The following is a 21,788-nucleotide window of genomic DNA, read 5'->3' as shown; positions in this document are numbered from 1 at the left end:
GATGGTCGCAAATTAAGTTTACTGGCGACGCGTTAGTATCTTAGAGGATTTGTTCAAGCGGTACCTAGGTAATTCCCCTTTTTTCTAAAAACTTTTTAAAATGATAATTAAAGGACATTACTCCTAACGTTCAAGTTGAACGGGAAGGGTATATGCAAAGCTAACCTTGGGCATGTGTACCGATAGGACACCTTCGATAAACAAGACTCCGGGCCTGTATTTTATGTTATATATATATATATATATTAAAGATCATCAAATTGCGATAAATATAAAAAAAAATTATTAAATAATAAAATATTAAATAAATATAACTGCTGTAATTGCTCAGATGTATTTTCTTTTGAAGTTTCCAACAAACTTCAATGTTTTTTTTTCATATTGCTTAAAAAGTTATTATGTGTTTTTAACATTTTCTATCTTATAAATTATCCCAAAGGGGGCCATAAGTTTGGAAAAAGTGAAATCATTCTAGATCTCTTTATGCTATCGTTTTTATCTAAGGTTGTCAAAATTGATTTTAACCACAGTTAAAAATATCATTCACAGAGAAAACCTAAGAGTTTTAATAATCAAAAGACCAGTTTTAAAATTCAATTAACTGTTTTTGATAAAAATAGCTATCTTGACTAGTGTAATTGCATCCCATTAACTTTTTATAAAGTTTTGTCAACATGAACCGATAAGGTGAATTTTATATTCATTGTAAAAATTCAAATTCATGTAAAAATAAGATTAAAGGTAGTGGGACCAGTCGTTATAGATCAGTGATCGCGGCACGAGACAACCCTTTCAATCAAAGTCTCATCGCTTTCTCCCAATTTAACACTTTATCATGGTTCAAAACAGAACACTGTTATTTTTTATTCATTGGGTTTTAACAATAGTCGAGACATATGGCCGAGTGTGACACCCGCATTCTGATATTGTATCATCTCCGTTGTAGCCTAAGGCCAGCCAATACAATTTAAACATCCTTATATAAAAAGAAAACATAATTCAAAGGCGAGGAAAATCTGGTTAAAATTATTACAAATAACAAATAATTGGTGATGACTGTCTCAATAACTATTATGATTATAAAAGAACCATTGATCTAACTGTGATAAGTACCCGCATCGTTCTTAGCCGAAAAAAGCGGCCCGCATTTGTATCCGATACTATATGTCTCCGAGGATTAAAACTTTGTTTTTTTCTTATTTAAATTAATATTCATTCTGCAAATAACAAAAGAAAAGCAGAAGGCCTTTGGTTTAATTATCTTTAATTAATTCACAATTAATACAACTTTTTGTTTTATTTTGGTTTTTAGGGTGTTTTAACAGATGTAATGATCAAATAACGAATTAATGTGAGCTTAGGAGAAACTATTGAAACAATTTTAAATAAGAGTTGAATGTTTTTGCAATGTAATGTTATTTCCAAAGAAAGGATAAAAACCCATTGTTCATGTCAAGTCTATGAAATATAAAAAACATATATTTAAATGGAAAATATGTATGAAATGATTTTGCATTTACAAATATTTCATTTCATGTTACATATAGAAAATACGGTGTTTTCTATATCGAAAATCCCGATGCTTAAAGTTATCTGTATTCTGAAAAATAATTTATCAGAAAATATTGACATTTAAAGGTATATTTCTTCATATTTAACAAAATATGATATTCAGGTCGAAATTAACTAGACCGAGACAACAGTTGATAAATACATTTCATTACAGTTGGCCAATTGATTTTCACGAGCGAATTAACTGTAACTTTCAGGTGTGGAACATAACGCAATATAGGTCTAACTGTTACGAACACGTGGAAAAATAAGAATGATCAAGAATTACATAAACTACAGCAATAGTAAAATTTATAGATAGTTTATAAAGAAATGATTAAATATTTAATTTACATCAGCAAAAATATACAGAGCGGGAAAAATGGCATATTTGCTAATTTGCCGGTGCCTGCAAAATAGACACTGCCAATATACAAACCAGATGCTCCGCAGGGCGCAGCTTTATACGACCGCAGAGGACACAACATTCAAACTTGATACAGCTCTAAATTTGGATTGTGATTAAATAGTTGACACTGCATAGGTTTCTGACACAGAATGAATGTGGTCTAATGAACTCAAAATTTGTTTTTGCCTTTGAGCAATTCACTTTGCTGTTGAATGTTTGAAGAAATTTTCTTTTTATTTATGAAATCTGAAATGAGAAAAATTGAACACCCTCCCCCCCACCCAATTTTTTTTTTCACATGCCCCTTTCCCTTTATTCCAAAACTGATCTCAATTCAAATTTCTAATGGAGTTTGCAACAATAAGTACTCATTTAAATACATCATAAAATATTAAAATGTAAAAAAAGTGCTTGTTTTCACTGAATGGTAAAGATTGTTTTAATTTATCAGTTGGTAGTAAAAGTGAATATACATTGTATATTGTATAAAACAATGATTTAAGTTGATTAAACTACTATTCTGGACAAAGAAAGATAACTCCAATTGAAAATTTTTTGCTATTGCACAATATTGTGCAATTAGGTATTTCTTGCTATTGCGCAATACTGTGCAATTGAAAATACTTGCTATTGCACAATACTATGCAATTGAAGATTGTTTGCTATTGCGCAATACTGTGCAATTGAAAATTTCTTGCTATTGCACAATACTGTGTAATTGAAGATTTCTTGCTATTGCTGAATACAGTGCAATTGAAAATTTCTTGCTATTGCACAATACTTAATATAATAATTTGGGATCCTGATTTGGACCAACTTGAAAACTGGGCCCATAATCAAAAATCTAAGTACATGTTTAGATTCAGCATATCATTGAAGCCCAAGAACTTAATTTTTGTTAAAATCAAACTTAGTTTAATTTTTGGACCCTTTGGACCTTAATGTAGACCAATTTGAAAACGGGACCAAAAATTAAGAATCTACAAACACAGTTAGATTTGGCATATCAAAGTACCCCAATTATTCAATTTTTAATGAAATCAAACAAAGTTTAATTTTGGACCCCGATTTGGACCAACTTGAAAACTGGGCCAATAATAAAAAATCTAAGTACATTTTTAGATTCAGCATATCAAAAGAACCCCAAGGATTCAGTTTTTGTTAAAATCAAACTACGTTTAATTTTGGACCCTTTGGACCTTAATGTAGACCAATTTGAAAACGGGACCAAAAAATAAGAATCTACATACACAGTTAGATTCGGCATATCAAAGAACCTCAATTATTCAATTTTTGATGAAATCAAACAAAGTTTAATTTTGTACCCTTTGGGCCCCTTATTCCTAAACTGTTGGGACCAAACCTCCCTAAATCATTCCCAACCTTCCTTTTATGGTCATAAACCTTGTGTTTAAATTTCATAGATTTCTATTTACTTATACTAAAGTTATGGTGCGAAAAACAAGAAAAATGCTTATTTGGGCCCCTTTTTGGCCCCTAATTCCTTAACTGTTGGGATCTTAACTCCCAAAATCAATCCCAACCTTCCTTTTGTGTTGATAAACCTTGTGTTTAAATTTCAATGATTTCTATTAACTTATACTAAAGTTATTGTGCAAAAACCAAGAATAATGCTTATTTGGGCCCTTTTTTGGCCCCTAATTCCTAAACAGTTAGAACCAAAACACCCAAAATCGATCCCAACCTTCCTTTTGTGGTCATATACCTTGTTTCGAAATTTCATTGATTTCTATTTACTTAAACTAAAGTTATAGTTCGAAAACCTAGAAAATGCTTATTTGGGCCCTTTTTGGCCCCTAATTCCTAAACTATTGGGACCAAAACTTCCAAAATCAATCCCAACATTCCTTTTATGGTCATGAACCTTGTGGTTAAATTTCATACATTTCTATTTACTTAAACTAAAGTTATAGTGCGAAAACCGAAAGTATTCGGACGATGACGACAACGACGACGACGCTGACGCCAACACGACCAAAAAATTTTCAATTTTTGCGGTCGTATAAAAATGCATCTTTTTGAAATCATGCATAATATTGAGAATGGAAAAGGGGAATGTGTCAAAGATACAACAACCAGACCACAGAGCAAAAAGCAGTCAAAGGCCACCAATGGATCTTCAAGACATCAAGAAAATCCATCACACAGAGGCTGGCTTCAGCAAAAATTGACGTCACACAACTCCGAAACGTACAAATGAACCAAAATTTAAAAATTTGTTAATATTATTATGGTAACAAGAGTTACAGGTGTAATACCACTATTGATTTCTTTGTTAAATTTGCACTTTTCAAAAAAATGTGTAGAATTTATCTTTTTTTCAAATAAAGAAATTCTTGGCATGAGTAAAGTTTTATCCTGTCTATACTATAGAAAAAATTCACATAAAATTTAAAAATTTGTATTGCCGTTTAAAACTTCCTCATAAATAATAATGTTAACACTAATAACGAAAAATATTAAACTTTTATTTGTGAAAAAATATAATATGAAAATTTAACATAATATTATAACAATTTTTATTCATTTCCGAATATCTCAAATATCAAAATGACGGAAAAGCTCCCCACATTTCCGTCCGTTCTTTTATTCCGACTGTAGAGTTGTCCATATAGTTAACTGCATCCGCATTCCACATACCAAAACCTCGTACTCCTAAATTCTGTATGGTTTGGAATTTTATCTTAAGACTGGCTGGATTATCAAACTGGACTTGGTATGTTAAATTCTGTAATAAAAGAACAGATATAAAGATTTGTTTCATCAAAATGTATGTGCTTGTATACTAGATTTAATATTATCTAAAATCAAACTTCAGTTATATAAACTGTGGTTGATGGGTTTTATTTTCTTGACACTTTCTCATCTCCCCTCTTTTACATCCACTTCAATGCACCTGTGTATCAGACATATGTTACATTAACTTCACTGATGTTTTATATTCAAATTCGTTGCATAAAACAACTCATAATATTTCTGATTTCCTGACAAAATAATGACATTTATATATCTCCGGTTTTATGTCAAGTTCCGTTCTTTAGGCTAAAAAATCAAGAAAGTTGTTGTATTGTTCATCACCTACACAACGAAATTAAAAATACCATACATATACAACTTAAGTCAATATCTTTATTGCAAAATTTTGTAAAGGTTTATCTTACATATACTTTAAAGTTGAAATAAGGTGTTTCTGTAACATCATTCCATTTTATTCCGTCAGGTGAATGAGGTAGATAAATCTTCATACTGGAGTAATTTATTTGTGATCCTGCTGCATCACTACAGTTAACTCCCCTGAATGGCACATGTTTTATGAAGCAGACGTCGTCCTAAATGTTAATATCAAATCTTTTCATTAAGTGAAAATTAAATATCAAATAATTCAACATTTAGCCCATTTCTCGGGATCATGATATTCTAGTTAAATCTTAAATTTTAAAATGTAACATACTGCAAAGGAAATATAACACTGAGTTTCTTTGGTTGATATTTTGTAATTTCAACGAACCCTTTATTCATATCTCATATTTGTTTGAGTGCCCTTAAACACTTGCCCTCACTTGATGACTACTTAAACAGCTATTATATTTTTCTATGCATCAGCCACGACGAGAAGCTTATTCTGTAATGAATGTGATGCTGCTTCTGGATCATGGATTGGTGAACAAATACTAAACATTTATATGATATATATGGCTATATACTTGCATTACATTTTATGCATGAGCTGCAGGTTGTTCTTTTGTTTTATCGGTATTGTAATTACTTAATATAAAAAAATCATTATACTGATTATGCCCATATCTGGTCCTCTATTTGAAATAAAATAACTTGTATTTAAATCATCATATTATACATTGTATATTAATAAAGCTTTCGTCTTCAGTATATTGCAATGTTGTATATAAGCTACCAGGCAGGTAAAGAATCAACAAGAATGTGTCCAAAGTACACGGATGCCCCACTCGCATTATCATTTGCCATGTTCAATGGACCGTGAAATAGGTTAAAAAATCTAATTTGGCCTTAACAGTAAAAAGATCAACCAATAGGGAACATGTGTACTAAGTTTCAAGTTGATTGGACTTCAGCTTCATCAAAAACTACCTTGGCCAAAAACTTTAACCTGAAACTCACACTTTTAATTTCTATGTTCAGTGGACCATGAAAATGGGGTCAAAAGTCTAATTTTGTTTTAAAATAAGAAAGATCATATCATAAGGAACATGTTTACTAAGTTTCAAGTTGATTGGACTTCAGCTTCATCAAAAACTACCTTGACCAAAAACTTTAACCTGAAACTCACACTTTTAATTTCTATGTTCAGTGGACCATGAAAATGGGGTCAAAAGTCTAATTTTGTTTTAAAATAAGAAAGATCATATCATAAGGAACATGTGTACTAAGTTTTAAGTTGATTGGACTTCAGCTTCATCAAAAACTACCTTGACCAAAAACTTTAACCTGAAGTGGGAAGAAAAGACGGACAGACGGACGGACGAACGGACGGAAGGACGAACGGAATAACAGACGCACAGACCAGAAAACATAATGCCCCTCTACTATCGTAGGTGGGGCATAAAAATGGAGCTGACATGATGTTTTCAACAGCAGAGCAGGGTTCATGTTCTTTTTATTGTTTGCCTTAAGTGTTAAAAATAAGAATTGTCGTGACGCAAAATTGCTTTTAAAAAAATCAAATGCTAAAGTACTCACGTTAGTTAGATTGAGACACGTATACATGTATCCATACCATGGTACACCTAATACTAGTTTGTCAGGCGATATTCCTAGCTGATGGTAAGCTTTTATACCTATAAATAGTATACCAACACATATACAGACTTTAAAACATTATAAAATGAAAAGATGAATAAGAAGTGATTCTAATATGGCGTGCTTCTTTCGCTTTATGAATAAACCCATGCCCTAAATCCAATAATTCTTTTTTGCACATGCGTATATTGACTACGGCAGAATAATTAATCATTTATTATGACTGTAATGTGTTGCATTCCGAAATTGACATATTTGACCTAGATACGACAACCGTTCATGCTGTTCAAAAACTCCTCCCCCTGAAAAATCACAGTGACAGTCGTTTGCTTCTTTACAAACAAACTAGAAGCTCTAAAGAGCCTGTGTCGCTAACCTTGGTCTATGTGCATATAAAACAAATTACATAAATGGATTCATGACAAAATTGTGTTTTGGTGATGGTGATGTGTTTGCAGCAACCCAACAACCAGTTGTCCAATTTATCTGAAAATTTCAGGGCAGATACATATTGACTTGATAAACGATTTAACCACTTGTCAGATTTCACAAGTTGCTCTAAAAGTTTCAGAGTTATATGCCAACATCTACATTTTACCCCTATTTTCTACTTTTAGCCATGGTGGCCATTTTGGTTGGTTGGCTGGGTCACCGCACACAATTTTAATACTAGATACCCTAAGAATGATTGTGGCTAAGTTTGATTTAATTTGGCCCATTAGTTTCAGAGGAGAAGATTTTTTGTAGAAGATAACAAAAACTTAAGAAAAATTGGTAAAAAAATTACTTAAAAGGGCAATAACTTCTTTAGGGGTCAACTGATCATTTTGGTCATGTTAACTTATTTGTAGATCTTAATTTGCTTATTACAGTTTATCTCTATCTATAATAATATTCAAGATAATAACCAAAAACGGCAAAATTTCCTAAAAATTACCAATTCAGGGGCAGCAACCCAATAACCTATTGTCGGATTCATCTGATAAACAATTTTACCGAAGCCAGATTTGCTCTAAATGCGTTGTTTTCAGAGTTATAAGCCAAAATCTACATTTTACCCCTATGTTCTATTTATAGCCATGGCGGCCATCTTGGTTGGTTGGCCGGGTCACCGGACACAATTTTTAAACTACATACCCCAATGATGATTGTGGCCAAGTTTGGCTACATTTGGCCCAGTAGTTTCAGAGGAGAAGCTTTTTGTAGAAGTTAACGATGACGGACGCCAAGTGATGAGAAAAGCTCACTTGGCCCTTCGGGCCAGGTGAGCTAAAAAGGGAGGTTCATGATAGAGCCTCCACAATCGCTTTACCCTTATACATGTACATCTCGGACATAGAAATTAACTATATTGTCCTAATTAGAATCGAAATAAATTGATGCAAGCTATAATACTTTATTGCAGTTTTAACATGGGTAGGCATTAAATTCATGTTATTTTATCCCTCACTATCGCTCGGGCAAAAATAATCACGAATATAATGCCTACCCATGTTAAAACTACAATAAAGTATAGCTTGCATCAATTGTTTCTTAAGTAATTTATTACCTTTCATGTTATCCTTTTTTTTCTAATGAATATTTACAAAACTAGATAGATATTGTAATGAACAGTTACTTGTGATATTAACACTCGAACGATTAATTTTGCCTACAAGGACACAACATATTCTAAATAAAAATATGCTGACCGATGAGTCGTCAGCTTTTCTTTGGTCGAATATTTAAATAATGCTTATCCATATTTTACATACAAAAATATAACAAAAACAAACATCAATAAAATCGGGAAAAAGTCTTTATATTTTTCCATGTTTTGTGTCTAAAATCTCCTTTCTAAATGCAGTTCCCATTTCCCTATTTTAATAGTTATTCACAAGATAACGAAGTGTCAAGCTTATTCCAATTTAGTTATACACAAGATAACGATTTGTCGGGCTTATTCCAATTTAGTTATTCACAAGTTGCGATTTGTCGGGCTTATTCCAATTTAATTAATAACATGGTATCGATGTGTCGGGCTTATTCCCTTTAGTTATTCACAATATAACGATTTGTCAATCTTATTTACATGTAATCATTCAAGCTTATTACTATATGGTTATTTACAAGACAGCAGTTGCCGGGTTTATTCTCATTTAGTTCAAAACAATGTTAAGTCTATTCACAACATAACGACGTGTCTGGCTTATTTCAAATACGTTATAAGCAAAATAACGATTTGATGGGCTTATTCCTATTTATGAATTCACAAGATAACGATTTGATTGGCTTACCTTTCACAGCATTGTATAGAGGTGAATTTGCCCCAGCAATACAAGGACCACGTATCTGACTCTGCTCATCATACGCCATTACAAACAAGAAATCAACAAATAAACCAATATTGCCATAGTCATAGTAACGACCATCTACACCAGCTGGTGACCAGGCAACATCAACTGTTACCTGGAAATGAAATAATGTATACTGAAGAAGAGAAACGAAAGATATCGAAGGGATATATATATCTAAACTCTTAAGTAAATAAATATTGACAACGCCATGGCATAACATGAAAAACAACGAAGACATACAATAGTACACAACTCAACAACATGAACTCCGCCAAAAAAGCCGGGTGTGATCTTATGTACTTCGGAATAGAAACACACATAGACACATTTGTCCTTGGAGAACGGTATTTTTGTTATTCTTTTTTTCTCGTTAAAGATTACAAATTGATTTCTCTATATCAAAATCATGTTTTTGTGATAACTTGTTTAATTAACTGTCTCATAAACATTTGTTCTACGTCTTCTTCTGGTCATTTACAACAAATTTAAAGAAATAGTTTTACCTGATAAACTGGACTAAGTCTTTTAAACGCTGAGTATACTTCTAAAACCAACATAACGTAAGCATCACGAATATCGGTTTCATTTTTTAGTATGGCATCCTCGAAGTCAATGTTGATACCATCTAAATAATTGTTCTTGACCAATTGTAACTGTTTTTCTACCCATATTGCCCGAGCAGTAGAATTGGTCATATTTGCTTTTGGGTAGTTAGCTGTAAGTAAGAACAAATGGCGTCAATTAAGTGACACAAACATAAAGGACTCATAAAATTCTATAAAAAAAATATACGTGTGTATATGATAGTAAATTAGATAATAGTGGCCTCAAAAAACAAACGTTATAAAAAACTACAGATTTTCAACACAGACTTATTAATTGTTTGGTTTCGATTAAAATCAAACTACAAATTAATATTGTATTCTATTCTATTTGTCAGACAACATAACAGTAAGATGAGGTACGATTGTCAATGAGACAACTAAGTATGGCAAGCCGTCCTCGTCAAAACTATGTTTAAACCCTTTTTTTCGAAAAAAATACACACTGAGATTTAAAAACCTAAAATAACACACTGAGAAATCGAAATTACACACTGAGATTTAAAAAAATAAAAAACACACACTGAGAATTCAAAATTACACACTGAGATTTTAAAAAGACACACTGAGATAAAATAAATTGAAAAACACACACTGAGAATTGTTAATTACACACTGAGATTTCAAAAATACACACTGAGATTAAACTAATGAATATTCATGAAATGAATAATTCAACAGATTAATATCTTGATCTCAAGAACTCTTGTCATTATAATGAAATGCGATTCCTTCAACCAACATTCGTAATAAATTTCAAGACTAAACATCGCTCATATTCATAAGTTTGTTGCCTATTATAACTCAGATCATAACTACCAGTGTATCGGGATTTTTTTTAACTTAAAACCGTGGGTCCCTTTTCAAAAGTCTTCCAACTGTTTCCCTGATTTCGCTAGTTAATCTTTTATATTTTTGTTACGTTTATATGCTATGATAGACACTTGAGTAAACATGTCACTGCATTCTTTTGCAGATTGTTATTTTGTAATAAGAGTAAGTGGGTATTTTTCTTGTTCTTGTATTTCTAAAGTTTTTTTTATTAATTTGGAACCAAATCGAAGAACTAACGAGTTCTGTCCCCTTGTTGTATTAAGCTTGTAATAGATTCAGATTAAGTATGCTAACTAGATATGTGCGCATAAAAAGTGCGCACAAATCTCAGTGTGTAATTTTAAATTCTCAGTGTGTAATTTCAAATTCTCAGTGTGTGTTTTCGGTTACTTTATTTATTCTCAGTGTGTCTTTTTGAAATCTCAGTGTGTAATTTTCAATTCTCAGTGTGCGTTTTTCATTTTTGTAATCTCAGTGCGTCTAAAAGTTATGAAATCTCAGTGTGTAATTTTTAATTCTCAGTGTGTAATTTTCAATTCTCAGTGTGTAATTTTCAATTCTCAGTGTGCGTTTTGAAGTTTTTCAATCTTAGTGTGCTCTGTTGTAATTCTCAGTGTGTAAATTTTTCGAAAAATTGTTTAAACATAGTTTTGACGAGAACGGCTTGCCATAACTAAGGACGACGGTGAAACTGCAGTAATAAGCAGGCAATAGAAATTTATAAAAGAGTCTACCCGGACAAAATGTGAAACATGTATCAAATTATATAAACCAACAGCCTGACTCATGCTCAAAACAATAAACGAAAAAATAATCTAGTCAACCAACGACATCCACTACAATAAAAAAAAATGTACTAACTAAATTAAGCGATACAAGTGATAGCTATTTTATTTATATAGACAATAATTGTACGAGGCCAAGAAACAAGGTGTATGCGAGCTTTTAGTGAGCTACTACACCCGTTTCGAGCCGAGTACAAATACAGCTGATATTTAAAGACACTAAACAGTTATTGTCTTTTACCTGCAATAAATTCTGTATATTATATGTGTTTAAAGACACGAAACACATGTTTTGCATTTATTTTCGATTTAAAATCCCTCGAGGCCCGTGTAGTAATACGATACAGTAATCACACATTCAGCTGAAGACAGGTTCGCAAAAAAAAAATCTCGTATGGTCAACAATAACACATTGCTCAAAGTGAATAATTATATATTTTAACATAACAACTAAATTCAACAATAGAAACAATAACAAAACAATGTCCGATTTGAAACAGGAGTGTACGAGTTGTCCTACGCTTCAGACTCGACATTCACTAAACATGCATGCTGAAATCCACATGGTTGTTTTTGTTATACAATCATACACATTCACGTTTTGAAATCGATAGTTGTCATCGTAGTGAAGACTGCTGTTCTTGTGTGTATGTTGATCTATGTTATCAGATAACTGGTGTGACTCTTATTACTCTAAAGACATCAGAACGTATAAAAGTAATCGTTAATTCGCAATTGGTACGTCATTGGAATGCGACTGCAATACACATTCTGAGATCACGCAGGTTCCACGTGGCAGGTTCATACAAAAATGAATACTCAGTTCGGCAGTGGGCGGAGCTTTTAAGCGATATCTGTATAGTATACAGATTCTGTATAGTATACAGATACATCATAGCGATATCTGTAGGGCTTTTTCTGTATAGTAGAACACCCAATTGCAGGATAAAATATATAAATTAGAATTAATAACCCTTTATGAAAATCGACATATTGCATACTATGGACACTATTACTGTGGTGAATACCCTTTGTTGATCTGTAGATGATCTTTTTGGTGTATTGTGTTGTGCGAGTGCTGTCTGGTCTACCTATGGCCCATATACATCATTTCTTTTATTTTGTTTGAGTATATTTTGCTGAAGATCAATTCACTCATGTCAAAGATGAATTATTAAATCATACCTATAATCACGGCCCTGGCTCCATTTTTATGGGCGTGGCACATTAAATCAAGATTGATGTATCCGGTCATTACTACGGTGGTAATCTTTGACCAATCATATTCTGACCAGATCTCGCTGTGATTTCTCAGGGAAAATACAAAGATCTGAAGAAAAAAAAATCTATTTTCGAATGTCTAATACAATCAAGTTGTAAGCATTTGGCGTGATGATGATAATAGCTTGGTCTTTAATGTCCAGTGACAAATGTTACATATGAGGACTAGAACATGTTAACATGAATATGAATGTGAACTCTTCTTTGTACTCGACCGATAAGCTGCACAAGATTTATTTTAGGAAGTGTACATTGCAGTTCACAGGAAGACCTGTCACATTATCTGTACAATTCAGTAGTATGACTTCCAATCCTACCAGTGTTTGCCAATCGAAAATATGTATAGCAACGGAACAGCACAGAGAGTAACGTAGTCCGAGATTACTCTGACGTCCAACGGCTGTTTTACGTCAGAGTATAGACCGAGAGTAACAATGACATTATTTTTAGTTTGAACCGACTAGAATAGAATTGTTTTAATGGAGACTTATGAGGGTTGAAATTCATGTAATCAACATGATCGAATATTTTGTTAAAATACGACTCATATCACCTTTCTAGTATAGTAATCGACAAAACCAATTACTGTAGATATAAAAAAAAAAAATACAACAGCTTTTTCCTTAAGAAAATCAGACTGAATGCTTACAAATGTTAAGAATGAATGAAAAATGATGCATCCAAACATTGCCACACTGATTTTTTGTTTACATATTTAAACCAGTGCCAGTTGTTTAGTATAGGTGTTTTTCACATGAATCGGGAATAAGACAGTCTGCGAGAAAAGGAATAATTCCAAAGTTAGTTCCAAACGAAATGTCTGTTTAATAATTAAAGCACATTTTAACATTTGTGACAGTGACAGCTGGCAGAATCGCACTGCAAAAAGAAACAATATCACTACGTTAATCTAGTAAGATAATGTACTAAAATAATTTAAAACCAGAACGTTAAATTTTTTTAAAATAAAAATTAATTACAACACAGAGTCAACACAGACAAAGGGAAACAACTCAACTTATATTTTATGCAGGAAAGTTTGGAAAAGAAGTCACTTGGACAAACGTATAACATCTTTACCGTTTTTATTATTAAAAAAATATTTGTGTACAAATTATCAGAATATATACTAATTTATCAAGAAATTATAAAAAGTCCATTAGTATTTATTATTTTATGTGAAAATTGTATCTATAGTATAGATAAAGTAAAGTTTCCATTTAAACTGGCAGAATAAAGGCCATCACCGCCCTATTGATAAATCGAAAGTAAAACTAACAAACCTCTTTACGTGATGTATTCTGTATCGGCTTACAAAGACCGGGATCACTGCATGGACAACTTGTTCCATTTATTATCTCCACTAGCTGTACCAAACAAAGTGTAACAAGTACACAGTAGATCAAACCCGTATTCATAGTCAATTTGTAACGGTGTCATCAGAAAAATTATGTCACACAAGCATTTTTATCCGGTTATACAACCAGTGCAGTTTAAAACGGTGTACAATGTCTTTTAAACAGTACACTCCGTATATTGGTTTGATATTGTGTTAATCTCTTTAGTAAACATTTTACAGAAAATCGTATGTGCAGTTTATAAAAAAGCTGATTAATTTTGAATTAATTAATAGTATATATTTTATATATAATTGTTAGTTATTTTTTCTCTCTATATATATATCTTTATTAGCCTCCCTAAGGAGAGATAGTGATACCAATACAATTTTATTGCATAACACAATATGTACAAATTTGAATACAAAAAAAAAAAAAAAAAAACACGAACGGAAAAAAAATAAATAATAATAATTGAAAGTACTTTTGACTTAATTCACATTGTTAATTCAGATTGAGAAAAAACTTTGAACTTAATTCATATTGTCAATTAGGAATGAGAAAATGTTTTGCAAAATCTGTAAACATATTTGACGCATTAAAATTGAAAACGTTTTTTCTGCTCACAGTCTAGTCAAAAGGGGTTTCAACCCTGGATAATATGGGTGGGGATGGGGGTTAAAACCATATGTCCTCATTTAGAATGAAATTCATAACAGTGTAGCTATGGCCATTCATTGACTGGGGAAAATTAGGAGAACGTTCGTCTGTAATGCCCACTGCTCACGACGTACTTATCATAGAAATTTAAACTGTGAGGTCACCAAAGGTTCTAAACGCCTAAATAAAATAATTAAAAATACTAATCAGGAATAACCTTTGTAATTTGAAAATAAATAAAATGGCCTTCAACACGGAGTCTTGGCTCACACCGAACAGCAAGCTATAAAGGTTGAATACTTAAAATTCTTTACTTGATTTTTTGTTATGGTTTGACCATCAATTTTCCTAATATGATATCGCACGTCCTTTCAGATTATTTTTTTTTTACTTAATTGGCTTAAAAAGTTACAATGCATGATGTCGTCTGTTTATGTAGTTCATATGTGTTTTTCATTTCTCGTTGGTTTTCCCGTTTGAATGGTTTTACACTAGTAGTTTTGGGGCCCTCTATAACTTGCTGTTCGGTGTGAGCCAAGGCTCCGTGTTGCAGGTCGTACCTTGACCTATAATGGTTTACTTTTATGAATTATTACTTGGGAGGAGAGTTGTCTCATTGGCACTCATACCACATCTTCCTATATCTATCTATATCTATACATTTTTTTTTTCAACAAAAGAATACATCACAAGAATATAAGTTTTGTAAGAAACGTGAGAAATTGTGTTGGACTTGAAGATATAAAGGCAAAGTGACAAATATCTGAAAGAATGAATCGTTTTATGGTATTAAACAAAGAAATCAAAGGATTTTTTAATTATCCAGAACTCTTCACAAACAAAACCCACATGTATACGCATTGAATAAATAGTAGGCCATTCTTAAATGATCACACCGTAGAAGTAGTTGTGCTCTTTATCAATGAGATATTTTGTGAATTAACCCCATCAACTTAATAGGTTTTTTTTTACAATGGATAAACCTATTTTTTTTATTATTATTAAATAATATCATCTCTGAACATTATTATTCTTATAAATGACACGGTTGTATGTGATGATTATAATAAATATTTAAAACAAATTCCTTTCTAGCTTTGTAAAAAGAAAGTTTCATTTTATGTATCGGAATGTGTAACAAGTGAATATTTCAATCCCCACTGGAAGGCCTCTGACAGACTGGGTGAGCATAAAATCATAGCCGTTGACAAACAAGTTACAACCTACAAACGTTTTACTGTCGACCACACTGTTATGCAATTAATTCTAAAAACTATCGAAGGTCGGTGGTTTTCTCCCGGCACTCCGGCTTCCTCCACCAATAAAAACTGGCCTCCACGAAATAGCCTAAACGCGGTGCTTAAAAGTGGCGTTAAAATACCGAAAATAAAAAATAAATAAATCAAAAACGTTGATAAAAAAGGAGGGGGTTCCAACCACCGGAATCCTCTTTGATCCGCTACTGTTAAGTTTCCAACGAAATATATTAGTATAGAAAAGAAAGTAAACTATTCCATCGATTAGTTTAAAATGGCCTCTGCGGCGTTTGCAATTTGTAACATTTTTAATATTGGAGAGATTTTCGAATATTTACTTATAGATAGTATTGTATGTGGTTTTTTTTTTTGGTTGTATTTTAAACATTATGTGTCCATATTTATTTAGACGGTTTTCTCTTTTGAAAAGCTTCTTTGATATTTAAATATAAAAAAAGAAGATGTGGTATGATTGCCAATGAGACAACTATCCACAAAAGATCAAAATGACACAGACATTTTAACAACTATAGGTCACCGTACGGCCTTCAACAATGAGCAAAGCCCATACCGCATAGTCAGCTATAATAGGCCCCGATAAGACAATGTAAAACAATTCAAACGAGAAAACTAACGGCCTTATTTATGTAAAAAAATGAACGAAAAACAAATATGTAACATATAAACAAACGACAACCACTGAATTACAGGCTCCTGACTTGGGACAGGCACATACATAAAAAATGTGGCGGGGTTAAACATGTTAGCGGGATCCCAACCCTCCCCCTAACCTGGGACAGTGGTATAACAGTATCGTGAACATGAAGAACGAACTATAAAAATCAGTTGAAAAAGGCTTAACTCATCAGATGGATAAATGTTTATTCTTGGTGAAAAAATCTTGTTTATCAATTGAATAATTATTAGTTGATCAATTGATTCTAGTGTACCTTCGACATGGCACAGAAGCAGCAAATTCTAATTTTAAAGTCTTTGATTCCATCTCCCGTATTCCATACCCAAATGCGTCATTCCAATGAGACAAACACGCAACAAAAATACCCTCATTTGTACAATTGGAAAGTAGGTCAAGGTTTACCCCAAGTCTATCAGCAACAAGAGATAAAGTAAAATATTAATACATAGGTATAAAAAAAAATAAAAACAACACTTTCGAAACTTCATGCGTCCGAATCACATCCCTTGATCAACCCGAATCAAGATTACCTAGAACTTAAAACCCGAAAACTGAATGCTCAAATACAGAGCTACAGTTATTTTTTATACAATACGTTCGGACAGGTGTGCATTGGCATACAATTAGAGAAATAAGTTTATATAATAAAATGAATAGAATTTTATTGAAAAATAAAATATAAATAATCAATAAGACATTCGTTTGTAAACATTTCATGATAAATAATGAGGTAAAATGCTCTTTGATAGGATTTCCAATTTTGTATTACAAATCGAGGCTTCTGATATAGTAACCATTGAGGACAACTAACATCCTGTAATAACAGCAGGCGACATGATGTCGAAGACGTCTTTAGTTATCCCTCCATTAACTGCAAGTAAAAAAACAAAGTGATTTTTTATCTTCCATTTTTTTCAAATAAGCCGAAATTCATTCCTACAAATTTTGAAAATTGATTATATAGAAAAGATAACATTTTAATATAGCCATGATATTACTGAGATACATAATAAAGGGGGGGTTGTCAATAGGGGGTCAGTTAACATGATAACAACACCTCGATTTTGGAAAAAGCAGTTAACAAAAAATGAAAAAAAGCTGATAACAGTTAACATAGTGGGTTGAAAACAGTTAACAGCTTAAATTGATCTCAGATAACAGTTAACAACAACTTCAAAAGGGCCATAACAGGTTAACACAAAAAGGTATTGTCCCCTTCACAATAAAGTCCTTAAAAGATTACACGAAGATACCAGAAATATATAATATCAACACTATGTGACATGTAAACTTTGTGTGACCATCCACGGAGTTTATATAGTTAATGTCGCGGTAAAGAAATGATTTCGACGATATCATTTTGATTTTCAACATCACAATTTTTAAAACTATCGAATAGGATTAGCCTCCTATTAGGTATAATATCGTTATTTATCATGTGGTTAAGACCAAACCGAGCATATGATTTTAATATCAGGGTTGATAAATTGCTTTATTTTGCCCCATTTATGGGCATTATGTTTTCTGGTCGTCTGTGCGTCCGTTCGTCCGTTCGTCCGTCTGTCCCGCTTCAGGTTAAAGTTTTTGGTCGAGGTAGTTCCTGATGAAGTTGAAGTCCAATCAATTTGAAACTTAGTACACATGTTCCTTATGATATGATCTTTCTAATTTAAAGATGGGGCATCCGTGTACTTTGGACACATTCTTGTTTTGTCCAAAAACTAAGATTTCATTACTACTGATAAAGATTACATAAATGCGGTTTAAATTTAAGAATTGAATGCTTCTTTTTGTAACTTCAATGGGATGTAAAAGCGTTGATCGAAGTACTGTAACATTTTGTATGAAGCGCGGAAGCGCTTCATTCTAAAAATGTGCGCACGGTCAACGCTTTTACAACCCTATGAAGTTACAAAAAGAAACATTCAATACTTATAATAACTTTTTTAGCTAGGATCATGAAAACACGATTTTTATCAAGTTTTTTTTTAAATTTACCTGTGCACTTTATTGTGGGACCTTGTGTCATCATAAATTATAAATTTTATTTGGTAATGCAATTGCTTAAGGCATAACGCGAGATTACAGTGTAGCCAATCAGAATAACGTATTATAATGAAACATACATCTAATGTAATTATACAGTAATGGTAAAATTAATTTTGTCGTGTTATTCAATTATTCTCAAATTATTATAATTCAGACTCCAAAACTATAGGCTACAAGATTTTTTCAAAAATTCGTGTCGATCTATTTAACAATTATGGATAAGATTATGTTTTTGAATCTGTAAAATTTTTAGCTACATGTATCTGACTTTTATCCTATACCTTTTCCACCACTCAAAGCCAGGAATAATGTTCGTGTTAGTGTTTCATTCTCAAATATTGCATGAATTTCCTCTGTAGTTATAAAACCATCACTATTTTGGTCATAAAGGTCAAATCTACATGGATTGGCTCTGATCGATAGATTAAACATTGGCTGAAAAAAAGTGCATGGAACATTAATTACATACATGTATATAGATATTTACTATAATTTTTCATTATAGTTATTCTATGATCCTGAGTGGTTGAAATATTTCACTTTTCCCGGAAAGACAGAAAAAATATATTAACATTCTTGATATGAGTTGCAAGCCTTCGAAGTGTGTTTATTGTCAATGAAAGTTGTGTTTCATGAAATTAAGTGAATAAATAAACTCATTAGACAAAAACGAACTGACGATGACATGGCAAAAACGTGTTGAGTTTGTTTTTCCATCCTTTTATTAATGGAGGCTATGTATTGAAGCTAATGTTAATGTGTTTTTTTTTATCCACACACTCGGTTCTTGATTTCAACATATATTTTAAATGCATAACAGAAAAAGAACATCTACTACGTGAATTATAAACTAAATTAACATTTCCGTGACCAATTCACCCTGTAATCGCAGAAATAAGCCGATTCCAAATTAACCCGGTCTATACGGTGTATTTACATGTATACCCGTGTACACAAGAAAGGTATTTTATAACAGACAGACATGGTGGAGAAGTATTTGCGAAAAATACCAATATAAAAAAGACACTGATGGTAAAAATCAAAATGGAGATGTTTTGATTTAAATACTTACCAATGGTGCTGATCGTTTGAACTTGAAAGTAGCTTTAAGACCCACATTCCATTTACCCCCAAAATTGGTTGATCCTGATCCACTGAATTTCCATCTTCCTCTGGTATGATGGAGACCAAGGTTTAACTTGGGTCCATTGTTACCATGTGATATTCCACCTGACCCGGACCATTGTGATGTACATGAGGCAATTAGACAAAACAGGAAACACACCAAAATTTGTATTTTCTGAAGAAAAAAAACCAAGACATAGAATTAAGAATGGAAATTGGGAATATGCCAAAGAGACAACAACCCGAAAAGAGCAGACATCAGCCGACGGACACCGTACATGTAGCGTTACATTGAATTGTTTTTAACTGAAACGGTTATTTAGATCTGAACCAATTTTTACAATAATTACTGTGTATTACTTTCCTTGTTTAACGAAGCCCTTTGTGTTTTTCCCCTTTATATTAATGGTAAATTAATTCGTTATAAATAAGAAACTATTGTTTTGGTATATCCGAAACTAGAATTTAACTTATTTTAGATTAATTTCTGCGCTAGATGTCAATTTAAGTGAAAGATTACTATATAGAATGAAATTCAAAACAGTGTGGCTGTGGCCATTGATTGACACATTAAATTCATCCATTGACTGGGACAATTTACGTGAACGTTTGTCTGTAACGACCACTGTTAACGACGTACCTACGATAGACATTTAAACTGTGGGGTCACCAAGGTTTCTTAACGCCTTTAATTATAAAATAATTCGAAAAATTAATCAGGAATAACCTTTATGTTTTGATTTATATAATTTATATAAATCAAAACATCGTGTTATTTCTGATTATTTTTTTCGAATTACTTTATCAAGGTGTTGAGAACCTTTGGTGACCCCATAGTTTAAGTGTCTTTAAAAAGTACACAGTGAGCAATGGTCGTTACATACAAACGTTCACCTAAATTGTCCCAGTCAATGGATGAATTTAACGTGTCAATCAATAGCCACAGCCACACTGTTTTGAATTTCATTCTATATAAGTTGTCTATATATGTATATCGTATTCACGAGTCTAAATTGAAAACTACGTTCAAACCTATGATTGCGTTGGATAAAAACCGCAATTTTTATACGTGTGCATGTAAAACAAATTTCGTTGTAGAAGGGTCTAAATACAGCACAAACAACATTATGTAACAAAATGGATCTTAATGTAAATTTAATACTAAACAGAAAACAAGTAACTTGTGGCCACGATGTTATGCCACAAACATAAGGTGAGCTGCGTCGGATAGAAATCGATCTTATGCAAGTGTACGTTAACATGTAGACATATAAGACTTTGAACGATTTTGGTACATTAAATTTACAAAATTAAAAGGTGAATGTTGGTCTGTTTTGTAGGGTTCTTCTTACAAATCAATTTTGAAACAGTTACAGACTTCCCCTGGAGATTTTTTTAAACCCAAAAGAGGGTAACAGATGTATTGATATTTATTTGCATAAGGTCGATTTTTATCCGACGCAGCCCAGGTGTTAATATTTTTTGTACACCAGATCCGGATTTCGACAATAAATGTCTCTTCAGTGATGTTAGGGATCGACACGGTATTTGGAAGGCCATATAAAATGTACCCTCATTTTTATATCGTATTCACACAGCTAATAATTTCAAATTAAAAAATTCTTACCATTTTTCCGACTTGGAAGAGAATAAAGTCTTTAATGGATGAAGGTCAATTTTATCTTGGTGTTTTTTTTTTTCTTTTATTCATTCATTTATATATACTTATGCTGCAATGGGATTGTAAAGGTTATGAAGTAAGAAGTAAATCATTTGTAAATTGAGGTTGACATGACAAATGATCTATTAAGATTGACGTAAGAAACCGCTTTTACGGGGAACATTGTTTTCGGTAATTATGAATTTATTATAAAAAACCCAAATTTAAATGAAACGAGTAGAACAACAATACGTTCAATTACATTTATTTGTGAATTATTTTAAATAATAGTAATTCAAAATAATTCAAATCAGAAGAAGGCCGAAGGTGAATGAACCCTGTCTCATTAGAATTACATATTTTTATTTTAATGCAAATATTAATCACATATATATATTTATGTTATTTA

At 32.1% G+C, this 21,788-nt stretch overlaps 2 protein-coding genes across 2 annotated transcripts; both read right to left on the bottom strand.

The window, feature by feature from the left end:
• Positions 1 to 4,428: 4,428 nt before the first annotated feature.
• LOC143063789 (di-N-acetylchitobiase-like) lies at positions 4,429 to 14,057 on the bottom strand. The gene is made up of 7 exons (XM_076236169.1): positions 13,879 to 14,057; positions 12,500 to 12,644; positions 9,597 to 9,808; positions 9,034 to 9,205; positions 6,698 to 6,795; positions 5,143 to 5,310; positions 4,429 to 4,709 (listed from the first exon to the last, which is right to left on the bottom strand). Exons 1-7 carry the CDS (start codon positions 14,011 to 14,013, stop codon positions 4,527 to 4,529), a joined length of 1,113 nt encoding a protein of 370 aa, XP_076092284.1. The 5' UTR covers positions 14,014 to 14,057; the 3' UTR covers positions 4,429 to 4,526.
• Positions 14,058 to 17,239: 3,182 nt separating this feature from the next.
• On the bottom strand, positions 17,240 to 21,400 carry LOC143062280 (uncharacterized). The gene is made up of 4 exons (XM_076234020.1): positions 21,347 to 21,400; positions 19,667 to 19,894; positions 18,876 to 19,029; positions 17,240 to 17,416 (listed from the first exon to the last, which is right to left on the bottom strand). The coding sequence occupies exons 1-4, from the start codon at positions 21,347 to 21,349 to the stop codon at positions 17,352 to 17,354; spliced, it is 450 nt and encodes a 149-aa protein (XP_076090135.1). The 5' UTR covers positions 21,350 to 21,400; the 3' UTR covers positions 17,240 to 17,351.
• Between the last annotated feature and the right edge of the window lie 388 nt (positions 21,401 to 21,788).

This window comes from Mytilus galloprovincialis, chromosome 2 (assembly GCF_965363235.1).
Source record: "Mytilus galloprovincialis chromosome 2, xbMytGall1.hap1.1, whole genome shotgun sequence".
NCBI classification, from domain to species: Eukaryota; Metazoa; Mollusca; class Bivalvia; order Mytilida; family Mytilidae; genus Mytilus; species Mytilus galloprovincialis.
Note: the sequence above shows the minus strand (reverse complement) of the source record. Positions and strands in the feature narration are given on the sequence as shown.